Below are 23,921 nucleotides of genomic sequence, written 5' to 3' on the forward strand. Positions count from 1 at the left end.
TTTTCTTCACACCTTTCAAAGGATCCCAGGCTGGAATCCACCAGTCCAACAACCTGGGACATTTATTGGCTATATAAATGCCCATATAAATTGGGCATATATTAAAGTATCTGTATATCCATTCAAAATACAAATACTAAAAACAGCAACACCAATACTTTTTGTGGTCTTTCAGTAATTCTAGAATTACTTTTTTTTTAAAGATTTTGTCAGAGACCGCGCACAAGCAGGGGGAGAGGCAGGCAGAGGGAGAAGCAGGCTCCCCGCTGAGCAAGGAACCCAATGTAGGACTCAATTCCAGGACCCTCAGGATCATGACCTGAACCTAAGGCAGAGGCTTCACCAACTGAGCCACCCAGGCGTCCCTAGAATTGCTCTAAAACAGTAAGACTTCCCAGGGCACCTGGGTGGCTCAGCTGGTTCAACGTCCGACTCTTGATTTCAGTTCAGGACATGATCTCAGGGTCATGAGATTGAGCCCGTCATCGGGCCCTACGCTCAGTACAGAGTCCGCTCGAGATTCTTTGTCCCTCTCCCTTTTCCCCTCCAGGCCATGTGTGCACAAGTGCTCACTTCCTCTTAGTAAATCTTACAAACAAAAAAAACTTAATTTTAGGGGAAAAAATTGAATGTATTTGTGAAATATGGAAATTAATAAAATTAAACTGGCAAATGGATATAAAAATAAAGTATAAATATTGATAGCAAGCAAATAGCCTCAAGTGAGAAGAATAAAATTGGGAATATAAACAGAAGAATCTTCTTAAATCTTTGTCTCTCCCAAACTAGGCAAACTGAAACCATGGGGTCAGTCTAAAGAAAACAGTTCTGTGAAGGAGCATGTAAACAGAGTTAGCTTCTGTAAGAGAACTTACAAACAACCTCCTCTCCAGACTAGGTGAGTACCTAATTATCCGGTTCTATAGTTCTTTTAATTTGAAAGACTATATATAAAAGCAAACCCTCTGAGGTGCACAGAGTTTCAGTAATAGCGAGGTTTAAGAAAACGGTAGTCGTGGAATCACATATAAAACTTCCTGAAGACACATGTGCCTAGGCCCCACCACAGTGGTTTTAATTCAGTAACTGGGAGATGGGGCCCAAACAACTGCACTATTTCCAAAGCTCGATAGGTGATGAGGAGACCTGCTCTGACACGGCCTACCAGTCCAAACAGTGCACCTGGATATCCCTCCAGACACCAATCCAAATGCCCAGGTGTAAATTCTTCAGTCCTACGGAAACCAGGCTTACTAGGCTTCGAGGTCCTACCCAGAAGAAATCCCCGGGTGATCCTTAGAGGCTTCCTTCTGTGTGAAAACCAAAGCCAGAGCTTGCTGTGGGCTATAGCTGGTCCTGGTTGAGTTGATTCCCTGCATGGAACTATCCTGACACAGAATTACCCATCATTTGACTTGCCCATATCCAGCTGCCACCAAGACATTTACTAACTACATTTGCTATTAAGATTGTTAACATAGGGAGGGCGCCTGGGTGGCTCAGTCGGTTAGGCGTCTGCCTTCGGCTCAGGTCATGATCCCAGTGTTCTGGCCCCACATCAGGCTCCCTACTCAGTGGGAAGCCTGCTTCCCCCTCTCCCACTCCCCCTGCTTGTGTTCCCTCTCTCGCTGGCTGTCTCTCTGTCAAATAAATAAATAAAATCTTTAAGAAAATAAAATTGTTAACATAGGGGAGCTTGACTGGCTCAGTTGGAAGAGCGTGCAACTCTTGATCTTGGAATTGTGAGTTTGAGCCCCACATTGGGTGTAGAGATTACTTTTTTTTTTAAGATTTTATTTGATACAGCGAGAGTCAGAAAAAAAGCACAAGCAGGGGGAGCAGCAGGCAGAGGGAGAAACAGACTCCCCACTAAGCAGGGAGCCCCACGTATGGCTCAATCCCAGGACTCCAGGATCACCACTTGAGCCGAAGGCAGACACTTAACCAACTGAGCCACTCAGGTGCTCCTACTTAATGATTTTTTTTTTAACGTATTCCTAGCCTTCCCCCTACCCCTCCTGCCAATCCCCAATCCCTTCCAGAAAAATACAGTGGCTTAGGTCAGCAGACCCTGGTTCTAGTTCCAGCGCTTCCACCAGACTATAAGATTTTGAGCCTGACCTCTGACTTCCAAAGGTAGAGATTTCTCATTTAAAACAAAGGTACCGAGGTGCCTTTTGTTAGAGTTCCATGCTTAATTTTAGAATGCTGCATTAACAAAAAGGAAAATACCAGGGGCACCTGGGTGGCACAGCGGTTAAGCGTCTGCCTTCGGCTCAGGGCGTGATCCCGGCGTTATGGGATCGAGCCCTACGTCAGGCTCCTCCGCTATGAGCCTGCTTCTTCCTCTCCCACTCCCCCTGCTTGTGTTCCCTCTCTCGCTGGCTGTCTCTCTCTCTGTCGAATAAATAAAATCTTAAAAAAAAAAAAGGAAAATACCAGTTTCTAGCCCTTTAACACAAGTGACTTAGAGATGTGGCTTCCACAGACAGCCCACTAGCTAGAGCAGTGTCTGGTAAGAGCGTGTATTATACAAGTATACTGGATTTCAGTTTAACCTTGAACATTAGTCTGACAACAGGTGCTTTAAAGTGGACTCTTCTGGATCTTCACTAGACCCTAATGTGTACCTATCTCTCTCTTTAGGGAGGAACAACGGAAACAACATGAGCAAAGACGAAAGGAGAAGAAAGCAAAGGTTTTGGGAGCTCGAAGAGGCCTCATTATGGCTAAAGATTAATTTTTTAACATCCTGTAAATAGTCCTTTATTCTGAACCCTTTCTTTAATGTAAATATTTTTCTACTGTCTTCCCCACTTTAGTCAAAACTTTTTTCTGTTCTTTGTTCACTATCTGTGTGGTGTTGGTGGTTTTCCTCACATGCTACATCCCTGAAAAGATACTAACCTTAACGCTAATTCTTTGAAATGGTTTTCTGTACAGTTTTCTGGGACTCATCCTATAGATTCTCGACCTAGATTTTTAACGTCAGGTTCCCTCTGCTGACAGAACTGGAATCCTCTTCTAGACAGAAGCATTTACCTGATGGGAGGTAGTTCTACCACAAGCTTTAGAACTTGGACCACTAACAAGCTGAGAAAGCCACCTCTGCCTCCTGTAGAGAATCGAGTAGTCTTAATGAAACGGAACCAAACGGGTTGGTAACAGCATAAATAGTCTCCCTGTCTGGTGTTCTGTTACCCATGCACGTTTGTTCAGACCACTTGATGTAACTGCCATCTGTCACTCAGTATATTCTTAAAAACTCTATAGCTCATTCTAGCCTTACGTAAAAATATACAGAGCCATACCGAAACCGAGGACGGCTGCTTCGAGGATCAGTATGCTTCGTCAGAGTGACATACTACTTTATGGAAAAGACGAGAGTTGCTTAGCCTCACAGCCATTTCTGTTGCACCTAGGTGGGGCTTCTGAGCTTTGTACTGACGATGTTTCCTCATGGTGGTAGAGTCTTTGTAAATAAATGGAACAAGTTTACTTGTACTCTCCGTGCATCCTGTCCTGACCACCTCTTCTCACCCGAAGAAGAAATGACCATGTCCTCCTCTTGTATTTTTCACAGCATGTGTCCAACTCTGTTACACTTACTGTTATATGTATGAGTCCACAGAACATTGGCATACTCCTGGGTGCTGAATAAACTCAGCTTGTATTATGAAGCAGCAGAGATCAGATCAATTAAATCGCTGTCAAATACACTGCAGCGAGGAAGGTACAATGGTATAATCACTTGGGAAAACAGGTTGGTAGTATCTTAAATGTATGTCTGCCATATTACCCAGCAACGGCACGGAACACACTGAAGTTCAAGAAGCATATTACTGTCTACTCCTAGGTATGTACCCAAGACAAAGAGAAGCACATGTCCACACAAGAGCTTGTAGGCAGATATTTACAGGAGTATTATTCCTCGTAGCCAAAAAGCAGAGAAACTAGAGCTGTCCAGTAGATTAAAAATGATGATGCGCTAAAAAGGAATAGGGTTCTAATAAAATGTGACAACATGGATGAATCTCACAGATCTTATGCTAAGTGAAAAGCCACCAGACGTAAAAGACCACATATTACAGGATCTTTGTAGGACATACCCAGATAAGCTAAACCTATGGAGAAAGTAGATCAATAGGTAACCTGGGGCTGGGAGGGAATTAAGAGTGCCTGCAAGACCGGGGATTTCAGAGGAGAGGGGGTAACAGCGTGGTGGGTATTGAGGAGGCCATGTGTTGTGATAAGCACTGGGTGTTTGTTATACGTAAATAATGAATCACTGAACACTACATCAAAAACTAATGATTATACAGTGGCTAACTGAACATAATTTAAAAAAAAAAAGTGCAAAGGGGCATTAAGGTTACTTCTAAGGCAGAAAGAAATTTTCTAAAATTAGCTTGTGGTAAATATTGACAAGTCTGAATATACTAAAAATCCCCGAACTGTATAGCAATCTCCTTTCCTCAAATGATGGATTAGAAAACACGAGAAACCTACAAGGAACAGAGTAGGAGAACGACATCAACAGTCACCTTGAGGACTTCGTGCTTTGGCAACGCCTACGCGTGTAGGAATTGTTCCTAACAGCAATCATTTTAACCCAAAACAGTTAAGTTCTTTACATAATACCTCTGCATCAGGACTTGTATAAAGTTACAGCTTAGAACCTAGTTTCATGCTGTGTCTCCCTCTGAGTGGCCCCTCTTGGCAACAGCATTTAGGTTTGTCTCGGAATACGTACCAGCCGTCGGTTGGAAGCCATTAAAGAAATACTTTATTTTGTCTCTGTCATCATGGATACTACTACTCCTCGTTTGGTAGTACAAAATTACCATCTCTATTTAAAAAGTCTGGGGTTAAGCTCTGGAGAATTTTCATAGGCGAATTCTTCTGTGTGGGCTGGATCAGTAAACACTCCAATAAAATCTATTTCCAGGAAGAACGGACCATCTACTTTATCAGCCAGGGTGAATCCAACAGAAGAGATCTACATTTAAAACAGAAGCGGATCAAAATCCCATACACTGACTGTTCCCGGGGTTTTCAAGTCCCATGAGGCGACTGATATAACCGGGTCTTTACGCTATCAGCCCTCAGCAGCATACCCTAGTTCTCCGATGCTGTAGCAAATCGTAAGAGGAAGTACAGGCTGACCAGCTTTCTACTTTCTACTTCCTCTTCCCTCTCTTTAAAGTAGTGCCACTTAAGACTGGTGAGGACAGCGTGGGTGTCTGATGAGGTTCCTCGAAGCCCTCCTGAACTGGAATACCGTTCTCCTATCTTGGAGCTAAGATACAAAGTAGGCAGGCTGAAAAGATGACCACACTGAAAGCCCACCCAGGTGGGGGTCTGGCTCCCAGGTCTGAATCAACCTCTGGGTGGACTAACAGGGGTGGCCTTGATAAGAATTTTCATCTTTCATTTGCCGATCTTCAAAAATGGACTGAAATCATCCTTCCAGGAGTTCTGTTTCACTAAAGGTAACAGTTCTGAGTGAAAGTACAGGAAAATGTTACCTTGTCGAGCAAAAGCGGGTACTGGGCATCCCGGATTCTTCCTTGATTAGAGAAGAAAAATTTGGAGAAAGGAATCTGAAAAGAGAAACCATTACTTCAGAGCTAAAATATAAGCAAATGAGGCCTACGTATGGAATTGCAATGATAATAACAGTTTAATTCTAACATTAATTCTAACATTATAATTCTAATATATGCAGTTATGACAAGTGGCTAGTCATTTGGATCATAGAATTTTTTTAATGAATAAGTACTAGAATAAAACAAAACCTTTCTAAGCAAGAAATGCCAAAGGAAAAATGATAGAGCACAATTTAACTTTCTGACAGCAAAGACAAAGGATAAATTAGGAAAAAAATATTTGTAACATTTATGGACAAAAACTAGTATCCACAAAGCTTTCAAAGGTAACTAAGATTTAACAACCAATGGAAACATGGGGAAGGGAAGGGGAGAAACGGGCACACTTGTATACTGCTGGTCGGTGTGCAGACCGGTACGACTCCGAGTGGCCTGCAACTGGGAGGCAAGAGTCTACGATGGCCTGAAGATTTCCACCTTCTGTGCCTACACACCTTCTTCCAGGTATTCACCCTACCCTCTGTTGCTGAGAAGGGACTGTGCACAAGGAAGGTCCCAAAGCACCTGACCTTAATATAGGGAAGATTATCCTCTGTAGGCCCCACTTCATCACTTGAGCCCACTGGAGGACTGGCAAAAGAAGTTAAGAACATTTCCTTGGGTCGGGGGAGGGGGGAGGGGGGAGGGAGGATTCTCCATTGCTGGCTCTGAGGACAGAAGAGAAATGGCAAGGATTGCAAGCAGCTTCTAGGAGCTGAGAGCGGCACTTAGCTGACAACCAGTACAGAAACCAGGATGTTAGTCCTACAATCATAGGAATTGAATCTGGCCAATAACTACAATGAACTTGAAAGGAGGTTCTTCCTCAGAGTCTCCAGAAAGGAATACAGCCAGGTGACACCCTGGTTTCGCCTTCTAAGGCTCTGTGCGCTGAACCCAGCTATACCGACCCCAACTCATGACCTACTGAACTGTGAGCTAATAAACACGGGCCGTTTGAAGCTGCTAAGTTTATGGTAATGTTTATGCAGAAAACTAATGGCAATATTTAGCAAATTTTGAAATGCCATAACTTTGACCTACCAATCTCACTTTCAGGAATATATATATATTTTTTTTAAGATTTTATTTATTTGACAGCAAGCACGCACAAGCAGGGGGAGCGGCAGGTAGAGGGAGAAGCAGACGCCCCACAGAGCAGAGAGCCCGACATGGGGCTCAATCGCAGGACCCCAGGATCATGACCTGAGCCAAAGGCAGACGCCCAACCTACTGAGACACCCAGGTGCCCCATTTTTAGGAATCTATGTTATAAACTCTGATAAATACATGATGATGTAGCTTTTTCTAGCAACAAAAAAAAAAAAAAAAAAGGAAAAGGAACAATAGGGGAATGGTTAAATTATGGTGCATCCATGCACCTGATACTACGCAGCTATTTTTCTTAATGCAGATCTACACAGGACGCAATGGGAAGACCTCTACAATATGTTACTGATGAAGAGGACCTAGACAGAATCCACAGTATAAACACAAATTTTAAAAACACCTCAAAAAAAAAAAAAACCACCTAATAAACTTATAGCAATTGGGAACAACCCAGTAGCTATTAATAGAGAATCAACTATAGGATTTCCATATAACCGAAAATAGCAAATAAAATAACAAAAAAATGGAGAATAACTCTATATAGTGATATGGAAGCTCTGTAGGATTTAAATTTTACTTTATTTTTTAGAGGGGTGGGAAGCAGAGGGACAGAAAGAATCCTATGCAAGCTCCGTGCCCAGCACAGAGCCTGATGCTGGACTCAATCTCACGATCCTGAGATCACCACCTGGGCTGAAATCAAGAGTCAGGTGCTTAACCAAGTGAGCCACCTAGGAGCCCCTAGGATTGAAATTTTAAAAATAAGCACAGAAGATGCCCAAAGTATGCTATTTTTGAGTAAAAAAAAAAAAAAAAACCTGGAGAAAATAAGAGTATGTACCCACATTTGCTTGTATGTGTATGATGAAACTGCCACGCGACACAAGAAACTACTGAAAGTGGCCACCTATAGAGAGTGGGCAGAAAAAGGGTGGACAGGGACACGAGTGGGAGTGAGACTTCTCACTGTACATCATTTTAGATTTTGATTTTAGAACCAAGAAATAAAAATGTTTAAAAAAATGTGTTCAGATTACTTATCACCAAAAGCACTTGTTGACATAAAAACAAACTCAGTTCAAAACTCGGATTCCAACCCGCCACTACACAAGATCACACTGCTCACACAGCAGATTAACATGCAGTCCTATCCGGGGCGCCTGGGTGGCCCCGTCAGTTGAGCGCTGGACCCTCAGTTTCCGCCGAGGTCATGATCTCAGGGTGATACGCCGCATGCAAGCCTGGGTCGGGCTCCCGGCTCAGCATGAGTCTGTTTGAGCTTCTCTCTCCCTCTACCCCTCCCGCTCATGCTCACTCGCTCTAAAATAAATCAATCTAAATAAATAAATCCTAAATCAATAATAAATACATACACATACATACAGTCACATCCTATTTCACCCGCTCCCTTCATTCCTGTCAAACAAACCTGGATGGGACATGACCCCCCATCAGTTCGCATTTTGCACCCTAGTTTGGCACTTCATCTACCTCAGTAGTCAAAACATTTTGGAAATGGAATCAAGGCTACCTGCTTGTCGTGTGGCATGTGTCACATACCACACCATCCCCTCAAACTAATCTCTTCTATCTTTTTGACACGTAATTCTCTAAGACCACTGTCTACACCAAGGGAACTGGTTGTTTTTTTTTAACTGGATAAAAAAGCTACAAAGGAATCTTGTATAAAAGAAAAAGGATGTACAGTTGCTCTTTCTCTACAAGTGACAGTAAACTATATAATTTTCCCACCATTTTTCTGTTTTCTCTCTATAATCAGAGTAAATATTTGAGCATCTCACTTCTATTTACTACAGGAGAATTATTCATGAACAAGTGAACAGCAATTAGTAACATTTAATTAAAAACATCTTGGGCGCCTGGGTGGCTCAGTCAGTTAAGTGTCTGCCTTCAACTCAGGTCATGATCTCAGAGTCCTGGGATCGAGCCTGGCTTTGGGCTCCCTGCTTGGTCAGGAGTCTGCTTCTCCTTCTCCCTCTGCCCCTACCCCTGCTCATGCAGGTGCACTCTCTCTCAAATTAATAAATCTTAAAAAAAAATAAATACCTCTTGTGACCACACTTAATGGTGGTAAGCACTGAGTAATGTATATAAATGCTGAATCACTATGTTGTACACCTGACACTAATATAACATTGTACCTCAATAATACTTCAATTAAAGAAAAATCTCGGGACACCTGGGTGGCTCAGTTGGTTAAACGTCTGACTTAGGCTTGGGTCGTGATCCCAGAATCCTGGGATCAAGCCTTGCATCAGGCTCCCTGCTCAGTGGGGAGCCCCTCCTCCTCCTCCCTCTGCCATTCCTCCTCCCCCAACCTGTGCTCTCTGGCTCTATCTCTCTATCAAATAAATAAAATCTTAAAAAATCTCTTCCCCGGGGCGCCTGGGTGGCACAGCGGTTAAGCGTCTGCTTTCGGCTCAGGGCGTGATCCCGGCGTTATGGGATCGAGCCCCACATCAGGCTCCTCCGCTATGAGCCTGCTTCTTCCTCTCCCACTCCCCCTGCTTGTGTTCCCTCTCTCGCTGGCTGTCTCTATCTCTGTCAAATAAATAAATAAAATCTTTAAAAAAAAAAAAAATCTCTTCCCCAAAACTTTCCCTCAATGATTTAAAGAGAGCTGTTGCCAACCACTATTCTTTCCAGATAAAGATTAGGACTATATGTATTTTCAGCGAAGAAAGTAATTGTTAACAATTAAATGGTAATACTACAGAATAATTTGGCAATGTGCAAAGGCCTTAAAAATATATGTATCATTTATTCTAGAAATGTTATTTCTAAAAATATATCCTAGAAAATAAGGATATTTACTTTAGAGTTTGGTAAAACAGTGAAAAATTCCAAAAACAATCAAAATGTACAGTAACAGAGGATGAACTAGTAAATTCTGGTATACTTATATAGTATAATACACAGAATTAAAAATGATGTAAAAATATTTCAGTAGGAAGTTATACATAAAATTCACTGAACAACATATGCTATAAAACAGCACTAATACGATACCATTTTTGTTAATAAATTTTTTTAAAAAGTATAAGCAAAAATCTAACACATGAGAAGTGCTCTGCCTCTGGGTAGTGGTACTACATTTTTTTCCTTTTTGCTGTTTTCCAAATTTTCTATACGAAATCCTTGTTTTTAGAATGCAGTATATATATATATTATTTGTATACAAGTGTTACATATAATAATTTTTATGTATCTTTATTAGTGCACAAATATGTATCGAGTGCCTATTATATGCTAGGCACTGTTCCAGGTGCAGGGAAGCAACCATGAACGATACAGACGAGGTCCTTGCTCTCAGAATTTATGTTCCAGGGCAGCAGGGTAGAAAGTGACAATAAACAAAGACACAAGTGAATGAACAAAGTAATTTTACCTAGTCATTAGCTGTATGAAAAAATTAAACAGAGGGGCACCTCGGTGGTTCAGTCGATTAGGTGTCGGACTCTTGACTTCAGCCCCGGTCATGATCTCAGGGTCAGTCATGATCTCAGGGTCGTAGATCAAGACCTATGTCAGGCTCTGCGCTCAGCAGGGAGTCGGCTAGAGAGATTCTCTCTCTCTCTCCCCCCTTCCCTCTGCCCCTTCCCACTCCTCTCTCAAATAAATAAAAATGAACACAAAAACAGGGTAGTGTTTACTCAAAGTGATTGGGTTAGAGGGTGCAACCCTACAGGGGTCAGGCGTCTGAGGTGAATTTTGAGCTGGGAGGTAAACAACAGGAAAGAGGAAGCAGGTGAAGACATGGGGAAGGAGCACACCAGCAAATACAACACAAAGAACAAAGGCTCTGAGATGGAGGTGAGCTTGTTGGGTCTGACACACAGAAAAGGGGCCAGAATGGAGGAGGGAGGGAGCTGAGAGACTGAGGATAAAGTCAGGGGCTGGATACTGTAGGCCCAGTAGGCCATGTTAAGGAGTATGGGCTTTATTCTAATTGTAAGGGGAAGCCACTGGAGGGTTTTAAGCATGTGAGTGACGTAATCTGCACTACGCTTAGGTCACTCTGGCTGCTGTGTGGAGAGTGGATTTTAGGGGCAAGAGAACAAAGGAAATCAATAAAGAAGCTGCTGTAGTAATCCAAAGGCCTGGACTGGAGTGACTGTGGCAGAGATGGCCAGAAATGGTCAGACTCTGGGTGTATTTTAGAAGTATAGGTGACAGCATTTGCTAACAGGATGTATGTGGAATGAGGGAGAAAGGAATCCAGAATGACCCTTAGGTTTAAGTATAAGCAAAATGGGGACTTTCTTTTGAGTTTATGGATTAAAAACCTTTCAGTAGACAGAAGAAAAGAGTGGGCAGTTGAAATTCATTCCCTGAATTTCTACTTATTTTTCTCCAGGTTAACACTTTTTAACTTCTCAAAGCTTCTTCTCACGAAGTATTATATTACCACAAAATAAATAAAAATTTCATGATCATGAAATATGAAGTACTTATTGCGCTTAAGGGAGCCTTTCTACTAAGCTAGGAGTACTAGCTTAGTACAGTTGCCTGGAAGAGGGGATATGGCAGAAACTTAAACGTCTACTTGGGCCCAGAGCAGAGAGGTACCCATGACTTAGCATGGACCTGGCCACATCTTTATCAAAAATATTTACTGGCTAGGAAACAAACATTTATATTAATGAAAGAAAAAAATCAAAAAAAATTTTTTTTTTAAAGATTTTATTTATTTATTTGACAGAGATAGAGACAGCCAGCGAGAGAGGGAACACAAGCAGGGGGAGTGGGACAGGAAGAAACAGGCTCACAGCAGAAGAGCCTGACGTGGGGCTCGATCCCACAACGCCGGGATCACGCCCTGAGCCGAAGGCAGACGCTCAACCGCTGTGCCACCCAGGCGCCCCAAAAAAATCAATTCTATCAATCTCACTCATAGGTCATCTTCCTTCTTTCCCTTTCCACACCTTCCAAGAGGGATTAATAAGGAAAACAAGCGAACCAAACATACTACAGTGTAACCATGATCTCGAGACTTCATTTTCATACACAATAAAGACTTGTGCTGTTACCTTGACCTCCTGCCAGTAGGGCCCCCCACGGGTGAACATGAAGTAACTGTACATCTGATTCTTCCTCTGGATTAAATCTGTGTCCCCTCGGATATTCACCATCCAAGGCCGACCGTCACCACGCACACGGAGATACAGAGTGTTGAACTGGGACCAGTCGTAACTCCTCTTTCTCTCAAAAGGGCCCTACAGTACAGAAAGGAAAATTAATTTCATCTCATTTTCCACTATTAGCAAAATGTTAGTCATCTTTTGCAGCATCTAAAGGATCCACTAGGCACTTTCCTGCCTCTTTTGGCTTTCTACCACCGTAAGGAAGCGGATAAATCTGATGATTCTTATTTTAGTGCAAAATACTGACACGGTTTTATATTTCTAAGGTAATGTTCAAGACATGATTGGCCCAGGACAGTGATGACGTGTAGTAGGCACTCACTTGTATCAGTGAATGGAAATGAATTACTCTATGTACCTTTTTTCCCGGGTCCTATGGAGCAATGGATTCTGAGTGGGTGTGACAGCTGACTTCCTATAAATCAGAAAACTATGAACGAGCTCAAGTTTAAAAACTGCTGTTTTATCACAATAGCTTCCATCCACTGAAAGCTTACCCTTAGCACTGCGCAGGCGTAATTTCATCCTCCCAACCCTGTGAGCTAGGTACTATCGCTGGCGCCCCATCTTACAGATGAAGAAACTGAGCACTCAGCTAGGAAGTGGTAGATCCAGTGCCATTTAACTCCAAACTCTGTATTCTTAACCATCTATACGGTCTCTCTCAGGGAAAGTGGAATTTAGTGTTAATGAACAAAGGAGTTTATTTATACCAATCTCAAAGGTAACCTGATTTTAAGAACAGCAGTGCTCACATATGAACTATTATTTACTAACTATATAACTCTTAAAAAAAGATTTTATTTTTCTATTTTAAAGAGAGAGAGTGGGACACCTGGGTGGCTCAGTCGGTTAAGCAGGTCATGATCCCAGGCTCCTGGGATCGAGTCCCAAGTTGGGGTCCTTGCTCATCGGGGATCCCGCTTCTCCCTCTCCCTCTGCCTGCCACTCCCCCTGCTTGTGCGCACGCTCTGACAAATAAATAAAATCTTGAAAAAAAAAAATAGTGTGCGCACACCAAGCAGGAGAGTGGGGGCTGTGGAAGGGGAGCAGTGGGGGAGGGAGAAGGACAAGCAGAGCCCCACACGGGACTCAATCTCAGATCATGATCTGAGCTGAAACCAAGAGTCCATCACTCTACCAAATGAGCCACCCAGGTGCTCCAACTAGCTGTATAACCTTCAACAAGTCACTAAATCTCCCAAAGCCTCAGTTTCCTCATCTGTAAAATGAGGATGACTACACCTTAGAGGAGAGTTGTGAGGAATTAAAGGGGTGTGTGTGTGTGTGTGTGTGTGTATATAAATGTATATAAAGTAGCACAAGGACCGGCAGGGCACTTAATAAATTTTATCACCTATTTTTTTTTTTTTTTTTTTTTTTTGACAGAGATAGAGACAGCCAGCGAGAGAGGGAACACAAGCAGGGGGAGTGGGAGAGGAAGAAGCAGGCTCATAGCGGAAGAGCCTGATGTGGGGCTCGATCCCATAACGCCGGGATCACGCCCTGAGCCGAAGGCAGACGCTTAACCGCTGTGCCACCCAGGCGCCCCTATCACCTATTTTTAATACCCCACAATGTGCATCTAGCTGTAGAATTATTTTCTACTGTGGAATGGCCAAATCCATTCTGTGGGTTTCAGGCACTGAAAAAAAAAAAAATAATAATCTTTGTAAGCATATGTCTTTCAAAGAACACATACCTTTCTTTATAATCATTAACTGGAGAGAGGGAGCCTAAGATTATTCCTAACATTTGCCTTTCTCCTTAGAGTACAATATTCAAGCAAATATCCAGGGGCTGCGGCCAAGGCCAGGCATGGGAGCCTGTCCAGGAAGCCCGGGAACAACACCTGGTCAGCAAATTTGCAAAAAGCCACAGGTTGATGGTGAGACAAAGGAGTCAACCTAAGTAACTGTGGAAAACAGTGCTCTGATTGGAAACTGTAAGGCTGAAGACGAAAGAAACTATATGTCAATACTGTATTCTGGTTGGTAAGGGCGTTTCTCACAGGGTTAAGATTTAGAAGTTCTGAAACTGCTTTGTATGTATGCTGGGGTTGAATTAGTAGCTAAATTGACGGTGATAGGAGACAGATTTCTCAATATTATAGAGGGAAATTACAGATAAGCAAGAGGGAGACGCCCAGAATGAACTACATGGTACTGGATTAGAGTCAGAGCATAGTATGAACTCATGTTTAGTTTACTACAGATATAGAAATAATTACAGACGTGCTTCCTCAGGGTTGGTACACATCCCTGTATTTCCTGCTGTGTCCACTGAGAGGTCTTGGAAGTAATGTCAACCCAGTAGCAACAAGCATACCCAGGACCCAGATCTCCTAAAAAAGGAAACAGGGCTCCTTTGAGAAATGGCTAATTCCAGGGTTGGGACAGAGAAAATATAGGATATGCTTAGAGTATCCTGTACTGCAAGAAACTGCTAAAAAACAAAAAAATGGAGGCATGTCAAAGGGACAAAACTCAACTTGAAAGAGCTGCCAATGGCCAAAGTTAGAACAATTTGAGCAATAACAGTACTAGATTATAACCGGAAGTGTGAGTCCATACAAAATGACTGCCTGACTAAATAAATAAATGTGGGAGAACAAATCCTCCTCTCTGAAGAATTCCAAATAATTTATGTAAATACCATCCCTTTCAGGAGAAACCACCTAATCCCATGCCCTACCCCATGCCTTGAATGTAGGATGTACTTATTGACTTTCTTCCAAAGAACAGAGTATGGAAAGAAGAAGAAAAAAAGTAACTTAACAGTGGAGTACCCTGGCAAACACCATCTTGGCCAGGTGATCACGGTGAACACATCAGTGTTGAGTCACGTTGCTAGCATGTGCCCTTGATATGAGTGATGAGAAGGGTATTTCAACTCTGTGGTATTCTTCCTAAAAATCCAGAAACCCAGTCTTACCAGGAGAAAAAAAAAAAAAAAAAAATCAGAAAATCCCAAATTGAGGGTCATTCCACAAAATACTTGACCGGGATTTCTCAAATCCTCATGAAAAATAAGGAAAGACTAGAAAACTACCACAGACCAGAGGAGACTAAGGAGCCTAAGGAGATATGACAACTGGATGTAATGTGGTGTCCCAGATGGGATCTTGGAACAAAAAAAGGACAAGTGGAAAAACGTGAAATCCAAATAGTGTCTGGAATTAGTTAATAGTAATGTACCAACGCTGGTTTCTTAGTTGTAATCAACGTACTACAGCAATGTAAGATGGCAACAGTTGAAGAAGATAGGTGAGGGGCATATGGAACTTTCTGTACTACACTTGATCTTAGCCAAAAGGCCAAGAAGGGAATGGAACTTTCTGCACTACCTGTACAATTCTTCTGTAAAACTAAAACTATTCTAAAATAAAAAGTTAAAAAAAAAAAAAGCCACAGGCTGACCCTATGTCTACTCTAAGGAACCCCTGGCCATCACAGGGTCTGTGGTCTATTAGAGAAGATGCAATCTCCCCAAACCAGCATTCAAGTGTCTGACTTCTCAGGGCTCCTCAAACATAAGAATGGCTCCACCCTGGCCCAAAGTGATGCCCAGAAACAAGTACCCCCCTCCTCAGGAACCACCTCCCCCTTATGCTTCTGCTTTATACCTGTGCCCAGGAGTTACTTAACCCCATATACAGATGACCTGCCAGGTGTGTTCATTTATAGAAACAAAAGCCATATGCTACAGTTCGTGCTAAAATGAAATTCACCCAAGTTCACTAGAAAACGGAGGCTCTGGGGCTTCACTTACCCTTGGAATCCTGGATATCATTGCACAGTACCCACTGCGGCCACTTTCCCCATCCTTAGGCGCCTCAGAACTCAGAGTTCCATACAGCAGTGCACTCTGATTATTCTTACCCATTTTCAGGAACACTTCACTTCTGCCTCCAATAGTCTTATCAGAAGTCACTACCCACTTATCCAAATCTTCTTTTCCACGGAACTGCCAGACAACCTTGGCTTGTTCCAACAAGACCTCATGCAGAGGGCGGCCTTCAGGGCCTATCCAATGATTCACAATATCATCCTTCAAACGCCTAAAATGGTCCTTTATTTCATCTTTAATTGCTTTATCAAAACTAACTTCAGGCTTCTCCTCAGGAGAGGTTATATCCAAAACAACTTCTTTCTGGTGATGTCCTTGCAAATCCCCTTCAGAATTCCTCTGACAGGAGGTTTTGCCAGGAGCAACCTCGGGTTTCTGAAGACTACTAGAACAATAATATGCAAAGCGAGTACCCAAAAATGGACATGAGGCACTTGGCTTGGGGTAATGTCTGAAAATGTAAGCGCCATTCAGAAATCTGTGAACCCAAGCCATGGTAAGATAAAGTCCAAATGTAAATTTCTCCCTGGTCTATGAGGGAAAGAAGCTTCAGCAAATAGCCCAATTCCACCTAGAACAGAAAAGACATTGAACAGTTACCAGGGTAGCAATGAATGCATCACAATTTCAAATGCAACACAAATCATGTATTTTGATTTGAACTTATTTTCTAATCCTGTAAACATTTACCCAGGGCCTTACTATGGGAAGAATATTGTTTGCACTGTATGTAAAGCATCCCACTGCCTTGTGAAAAAATGCCAAAAGGTAAAGAAACATAGGCCCCCTTCATGCAGTTAATTACTGATCCCAAAATAATTCAATTACACGCTTCAAAACGTTGTGTCAATCTTTTTTTTTTTTTTTTTTTTTGGTCACAGCAAGCACACAAGCAGGGGGAGCGGCAGGCAGAGGGAGAAGCAGGCTCCCCACTGAGCAAGAAGCCCTATGTGGGACTCGATCCCAGGACCATGGGATCATGACCTGAGCCAAAGGCAGACGCTTAACCAACTGAGCCACCCAGGTACCCCAGGTCGTGTCAATCTTAAAGCAAATTTTTATGCTAGATTTTTTTTTTTTTAAAGATTTTATTTATTTATTTGACAGAGAGAGAGACAGCCAGCGAGAGAGGGAACACAAGCAGGGGGGAGTGGGAGAGGAAGAAGCAGGCTCCCAGCAGAGGAGCCTGATGTGGGGCTCGATCCTGTAACGCCAGAATCACGCCCTGAGCCGAAGGCAGACGCTTAACCACTGTGCCACCCAGGCGCCCCTTATGCTAGATTTTTAAAGAAATCATTGATTCCTAAAATAGAATATCCAACTAATTCACTCTGGACCTAGGCTAACTGACAACATTTTAGCACTTCATCTACAAAAAGAGGGACTACAGTGTGCACTGTATGTGGAGTAAGAAACATGCCCACTTATTAGGTTGTAAGTATTGTGAATATTGGCAATTTAGGACTGCTAAACCTAATCAACTTCTTTATCCTCAGGTAAAGCTGTTGATCTTTTGAAGTCTCCACTTCCTCAGGGGTAAGGCTGTGTTAACATGTCCTCTACCTACCTTAAGGGATTCTTCTGAAGATCAGATGGAATAACGGGTATGAGTGTTCTCTGATTCAGCAAGTCTGATAAAATTCCCAAGATTCTTCATGTCTAACAAGCTCCTAATCTAAGGTCCACACTTTGAGTAGCAAGGCTTGAGCTATCAGTCACTATCTGAGCTCCTCAAATCTAGAACCTAAACAATAACACTAATACCATCACATTTAAATGCCATTCTTAATAGTCTCAAACCACCTGACATATATTATCTCACTGAATGCACTGACACTAGGAAACAGACACCAACAGGTGAAGTGATCTGCCTAAGCTCACAACGCTAGTCAGTATGGACGCTCGAACCAGAACCCTAGGCTTAAGTCCCTCAATTACATGCTACTGCCTCTGCATGTAAAACGTCGGCAACAGGGGCTCCTGCGTGGCTCAGTCGGCTAAGCGTCTGCCTGCAGCTCAGGTCATGATCTCAGGGTTCCTGCTCAGCGGGGAGCCTGCTTCTCCCTCTCCCTCTCCCCCTGCCCCCCACCCGTATGTGTGCACACAAACACACGCATGCGAGCTCTCTAATAAAAATAAAATCTAATAAAATCTTTAAAAACAACAAAACATCAGCAATATAAGTTCCATAACTCTGGTAAAATAACAACTTTGGCTAAATAGTCGTCTCTCCTACTTACTCCAGCTACCCCGAAAAGGAATAAAATGAGCAACGTCAAGTTCTCTTTCTTTCTGCTGTCTTGGTCCAAAGACCAGGAGAGAGGAAAAACAAAAATTCATCTCCCCAACCTCACCTCAGTCACATCCCCACTCTCTACTCCAATAACCACAAACACTTGCAGTCCAACAATTGCCAATCAGGAGTCCCTCTCTGGGCTGATTCAGGCCTTGGCAGTGCTGCTCCCAGGCCAGGAGTGCCCTCCGTGGATTCTGCCTAGCTAACTTAACCTTTGGAACGCATTAGATATCCTTTACCTTCTGTATTTCTAACAAGCTCCCAGGTGATGCCCTTGTCGTTAGCCCATTGGACACTCTTTTAAGCAGCAAAGTCCTAACTCACCTCCCTGACTCTGACCTTTCCCAAACCATCCTTTCTTGGCAACAAAAGGGATCTAAATACGACTGCACTCCCCTTACAATAAATCAGCAATCCCCACCCCCAGAAATTCAAACTCCTGAAACAGTACACAGGGCCCAACTCCCTAACCTAACTTCTACTCACATCCGTGGCCAATAACCTCATCTCTATTAAGACCAACTGTAGGGGCACCTGGGTGGCTCAGTCAGTTAAGCAGCTGCCTTTGGTTCAGGTCATGATCCCGGGGTCCTGGGATCCAGCCCTGCATAGGGTTCCATGCTCAGTGGGGAGTCTGCTTCTCCCTCCGCCCTCTGCTTCTACCGCAAATAAATAAAATCTTAAAAAAAAAAAAAAAATAGAAAGGAACCAGGAAAATTAAAAACAGTTGATCTGAGGTCCTGGAATCATAGGTAATACTTCAATTTCCCTCGCCGATTGTGCTTAAATAATTTTACCTCTACATATGAAGGAACTGGGGAAACTAATGATAATCCCATAATATGGAATTTGTACAATCGAAAATGATTCTCGTGAACCCCACCCATAGGCTACACTACTAAGTGGCAAGTAAGGAGGAATCAAAACTGCATATATACTAATATAACAAACATAAAAGTGTACCAACAAAAAAAGATTTGAAGGAGGAAAAAAAGGCTTAAAGTCGTGTGCAGAATGATGGAATTATGAATAATATTCACATTTTCCAAGCACTCAGTAGGGCAGTTACTTCTCTAATATAACTTTAATTATAAATTTTTGTTTCGTATTTTTGCCAATAAAGTAAAACCCGTCCACTGGATGACCCCGGGCTGAAGTTGGTCAATTTTGACCGCAGCGTGACCCACGGAGCTAAGAGAGAGCTGTCTTCGTCAAGACTATATATCCAGGACTGACCACGCGCCCGAAACCGTTTCAAGTGTAGTCCATCGACTCCTCACAACAAGCCTGAGAGGTACTGTTATTATTCCGATTACAGAGACGAGGAAAAGAAGGTTCCAAGAATAAACTACTGGAGGTCACACAGCTGCTAAGAAGGAAAACGAAACTCTAGAGCCCCAGTGTTTAACTGCCGATCTGATTCGAGGGAGCGCTCCAGACCATGTCGCAGCGAGGGGGCCCCCTCAACCCTCACCTGCTTGGGCTGCGTCGCCCCCACTGTCCGCCGGCGCCCGCGGGCCTCTCCGCCGGCGCCCGAGAGTGGCTTCCACTCGGGTCCCCGCTTTTCCTGACCGGGTACTCCGCTTTCCTCGTGTGGGTCCATCCGCTTTTCCGGTCCGGCGCCCAACCAGGCCTTAGGGCACTAGAGTTCCGGCCGAGGTACAGGCGGGAGAAGAATAATAAGGCTCCCGGAGTCCCGCGAATTGAGGCTTTTGGTCGACAACTAGCCTCCCAGAGGGCTCGGCTTCCATCCCTCCTGATCGTTTCTGCGCTGTGTGAGAAAGTCGGGAAGAATTTAGAGATTTTTCTCCTTCCCTTTCTGCAACCCTCCTTCAGGCTGCAAACTCCACCTCGCATCTTTCAAATAGGACACAAATATTGCGAACGTCCTTTCGCCCCCGGGCGCCAGGGTCCCCCGATGCCGCCACTCCCCGCAACCACCAAAGAGCTGTCCATGGCCTCAGAGGACCCGATCCCCTGGAATCGTCCCCGCGGAATCTTAGGAGACCCACCAAGCCCCTGGACCGCAAACTGTCCTTCCGGGCCTCCCCTAGAGCCCCCCAGACGGGCCGCCCACCCCGCAGCACTTCTATTGTATCTTGGGCACACCTCAGCTTGAGCACTTTCAACATTGTATCTCAAGTATTCTTTCACTTCTCGCTTCCTCTGCCGCACTGTGAGCTTCTTGAGTCCAGAACTGTGTTGTTCCTCCTGTCCCCAGCAATTAGCATTGTACTAGCAGGAATTAAGCTGTCAGCAAGTATCTGAATGAATTTGTAACCCCTGGGAGTTAACTCCGTTCTTCTCCAAGGTTAAGACCTCGCCAAACACAATTGGCTTTTCCAAGTTTCCTCCACCACCTCTTCTTGAAATTCTGCTTTTGACTTTTCTAGACTCTACACTTGCCTAGTTCTCTTACCTTCTGGAACCTTCCTCCAGCTGCCTCCTCCACTGACTCTCTTCCCACAACCTTAAATGCGGGTTGTCTCCACAGCCCAGACTGTGCCTTCCTCTTTACTAGTTTTGGGTATGAGTTATGTACAATTTGATCTCCGGTAAGTCCCAGCATACGTCTCCAACCTCTTGACAGCCGTTCCAGCTGAGGGATACAGCATGGGCATCTCAAATTCAGTGTCTGAATCTAAATGTATCATATTTATCCTTACTCCTCTTATGTTCCCTGTTTCGGGAAATGCCCACATCCTTCTACGCTGGAAATCCTTGCCTTAAAACCTCTTCTAAAACCTCTTCTCACCGACCCTAAATCCTACAGAGTTCTCTTTGCTATCTTTGAGCTTTCACTCCTTCCCTCCAAGCCCAGATACGCCCCATAGCTATTGCCCTTATACAAACTGACATTCAATCTACTGATTACCCTACACTGAACACAAGAGTTTGTATTTTTTCCACTTTAAAATGTGGCACCCAGAGCTGAACTCCAAATTCCTTTGGCCTCCTGACGTTCCACTGCATAAATTCTAAGCCCTCCATAATCTCCTGCTGCATCTATGCTACTCATACTTCTCCTCAATTTCTCATCCCAGCCGGTATCTGCCTAAACCACACTCATTCCTCCTCATAATCAGTTAACATTGTGTCTGCTCAGCATTTCTCCCTCTTCTGCTCCCAAACGGTTGGTCTCAAGGGTTTATGACCCCCTCCTCCTCCCACTTTAGTTGATTGGCCCCGTGGTCAGGTGGATCGGGTTATTCCCAGGTTTTTCTGAAATAAAATTGGAAAATAGTCCTTTTAACCCCGATGGCTCCTGTGGAGCTCGTGAGCTGACTGGTAACACCATGAAGAAAAATGGTTTGCAGCAAGAGAAAATAACATCAAGGTACAGAGAGAAACAGTAATGGGAAGATAAAAGAAGACCCATTCAGCATTTATATTGCCAGTTCCAGTCCTCCTGAGGCCCGGCTGCACCAGTTACCTTCCCACGGCTTGGCCATTTCGTCTTCCCCTGATTTCTAAGCACCAATAAATTCTTTTTACCTAAATTAATCTGGGTTGGGTTTCTTTTTTTTTTTTTAAGATTTTATTTATTTGACAGAGAGAGAGACAGCCAGCGAGAGAGGGAACACAAGCAGGGGGAGTGGGAGAGGAAGAAGCAGGCTCATAGCGGAAGAGCCTGATGTGGGGCTCGATCCCGTAACGCCGGGATCACGCCCTGAGCCGAAGGCAGACGCTTAACCGCTGTGCCACCCAGGCGCCCCTGGGTTGGGTTTCTACCACTTGCAATCAATAGGTCTTAATTGATACATTGACTCCACCTATTCTGAACACACCTTAAATCCCAACTTTTCCTTAAAAAACTTTCCCTAATGGGTTCATCTCATAATGATTGCTCTCCTTCTGACACCCTATAATATTTATGCTTTATATTGTGACACTGGCACTTAATTATGTTCAAGCGAAAACTAGATTATAAACATGACTAACCTGCTCATTCATTGCTTTATGTGTACAAGCCTTTTCTCTTGAACAGGAGGGTAAAAACCTTGAAAGTAGTGATTTTGTCAGATACTTTAAAATATATATTTTCTACAGTAATCTGCACAATTTTAGACACAGAGTGGGTACTGCCTCAAGAGGCCAAACAAAAGACAAATTTCATGAAAACCTTCAGGAAGGGCTGTGGTGACACAGGTCAGCAAAGAATATTTCAATATTATTCGACAACAGTTGCATCTCTCAGTGGAGTCCAATCAAGTTTAAGGATGATGAGGGTATGATCCAGGCAAAGGAACTGAAGTATTTCAGAAAGGAATATTACCTCATGGGAGTTTGGGATCATGGTGATGTCACTACAGACCCACGCTTCGCTCTCTGCTTTGCTAATCCAGGAACTTAATTCTGTCTGTTTATACAGAGGATTACTTCATGCCAAGCAACTTCACAGGAGGAGAAATAACAAGATAGAATGTCCATTTATTCATCTACAACAAAGAATGGGCCCAATTTGAGAGCTGAGGCCATCTACAGGAGGAGAAACCAGACTACTAGGTGAGAAGGGTCACATAATTAGAAAGAACTGAGAGTGTTTACGCAGATTTTCCATGAAACAAAATAAATTTTCTATTCTTCTTTTGGGGTTATTCCTACCTGCAGCATGAAGACCAAGCATTTTCTGGTGCCCCTTAATAAACTTTTTTTTTTTAAGATTTTATTTATTTGACAGAGATAGAGACAGCCAGCGAGAGAGGGAACACAGCAGGGGGAGTGGGAGAGGAAGAAGCAGGCTCATAGCAGAGGAGCCTGATGTGGGGCTCGATCCCACAACGCCGGGATCACGCCCTGAGCCGAAGGCAGATGCTTAACCGCTGTGCCACCCAGGTGCCCCCCCTTAATAAATTTCTGAACACAGACATGTTCTTTTTCTTTTCTTCTTTTTAAAGTATTTATTTACTTGAGAGAGAGAGAGAGTGAGAGAGCACGAGCAGGGGGGAGGGGGAGGGGGAGGGGAGAAGCAGACTCCCCAGGCGGAGCTCGATCCCAGGACCCTGGGATCTGGACCTGAGCCGAAGGCAGACACTTAACTGACTGAGCCACCCAGGCACCCCAGGCATGTTCTTTTCCGATGGCTTTTGTCTTAGTTGACTCCCATGTAGGTAACCCCAATCCATCCCCCACGAATATGTGAGCAGGACAGTCGTGTCACACTGAGGCGATTTTACTCTCTTTTACAGTCACGGTCACAAGTCAGGAGGCTCTATCACAGTCCCTTCCTGACTTGGATTTGAGAAAGGCCCGCTCCAGCTAGCATGCCATCATAAATCTCCTCAACCTGGACTGCTCCTAGCTAAACCTCACTTGTCAGGGTGCCAGAATCGGACACACTTAATAGCTTCAGTTCTGATTGGCATTTCCAGGCTTGATCCTCGTATTCAGGCGTTGAGCCATGAAGGGAAAACTGCTCATTGTTTCCTGACCATTTTATTGCAATAGAATATTTAGCTGGACAGATGAATAAAGTTTACATTTCCCCACCTATTTTGCAGCTACCAATGGGAGTGGAACTGTCTTGGGATAGCTGCAAGGAGCTTTCCTTAAAAGACAGCTGCCATGTGTCTTCTCCCTCCTTCCCTTTTGCTTTCATATTAATGCGTAGAACTTGGAAATGACAGAACTCCATCTTGGACCATGAGGATGAGGGCAGCCCCCACAGAAGGAGTAAAAAGCAGGAAGGAGCCTGAGAGCCCAAGGACTTTGTGGATGAGAGCCAACAGCCCTGGGTTGCCTACATCTGAACTTTAACATGAAAAATAAACTTTTTCCCTATTTAAGCCACTGCTAATTCAGGTTTATCACTCATAGGTGACTCTAATCCTAAATAATATATTCCAGTTTGGG

At 43.6% G+C, this 23,921-nt stretch overlaps 2 protein-coding genes across 2 annotated transcripts in view; one reads left to right on the forward strand and one right to left on the reverse strand.

The window, feature by feature from the left end:
* NUSAP1 (nucleolar and spindle associated protein 1) overlaps positions 1–3,498 on the forward strand; it is a 33,607-nt gene extending 30,109 nt beyond the window's left edge. Inside the window, exons 10-11 of the mRNA XM_045771066.2 lie at positions 790–898; positions 2,647–3,498. Of these exons, the coding sequence (XP_045627022.1) occupies positions 790–898; positions 2,647–2,740 (203 nt within the window). The 3' untranslated portion in view covers positions 2,741–3,498. The remainder of the gene's footprint in view (positions 1–789; positions 899–2,646) is intronic.
* A 1,265-nt stretch (positions 3,499–4,763) lies between these two features.
* Positions 4,764–19,680, reverse strand: NDUFAF1 (NADH:ubiquinone oxidoreductase complex assembly factor 1). The gene is made up of 5 exons (XM_045771080.2): positions 19,543–19,680; positions 15,695–16,343; positions 11,810–11,995; positions 5,529–5,603; positions 4,764–4,999 (listed from the first exon to the last, which is right to left on the reverse strand). Exons 2-5 carry the CDS (start codon positions 16,265–16,267, stop codon positions 4,850–4,852), a joined length of 984 nt encoding a protein of 327 aa, XP_045627036.1. The 5' UTR covers positions 16,268–16,343; positions 19,543–19,680; the 3' UTR covers positions 4,764–4,849.
* Positions 19,681–23,921: the final 4,241 nt, after the last annotated feature.

The sequence above is a fragment of the Ursus americanus genome, chromosome 36 (assembly GCF_024610735.1).
Source record: "Ursus americanus isolate L20-20 chromosome 36, mUrsAme1.1.p, whole genome shotgun sequence".
Taxonomy (NCBI): Eukaryota; Metazoa; Chordata; class Mammalia; order Carnivora; family Ursidae; genus Ursus; species Ursus americanus.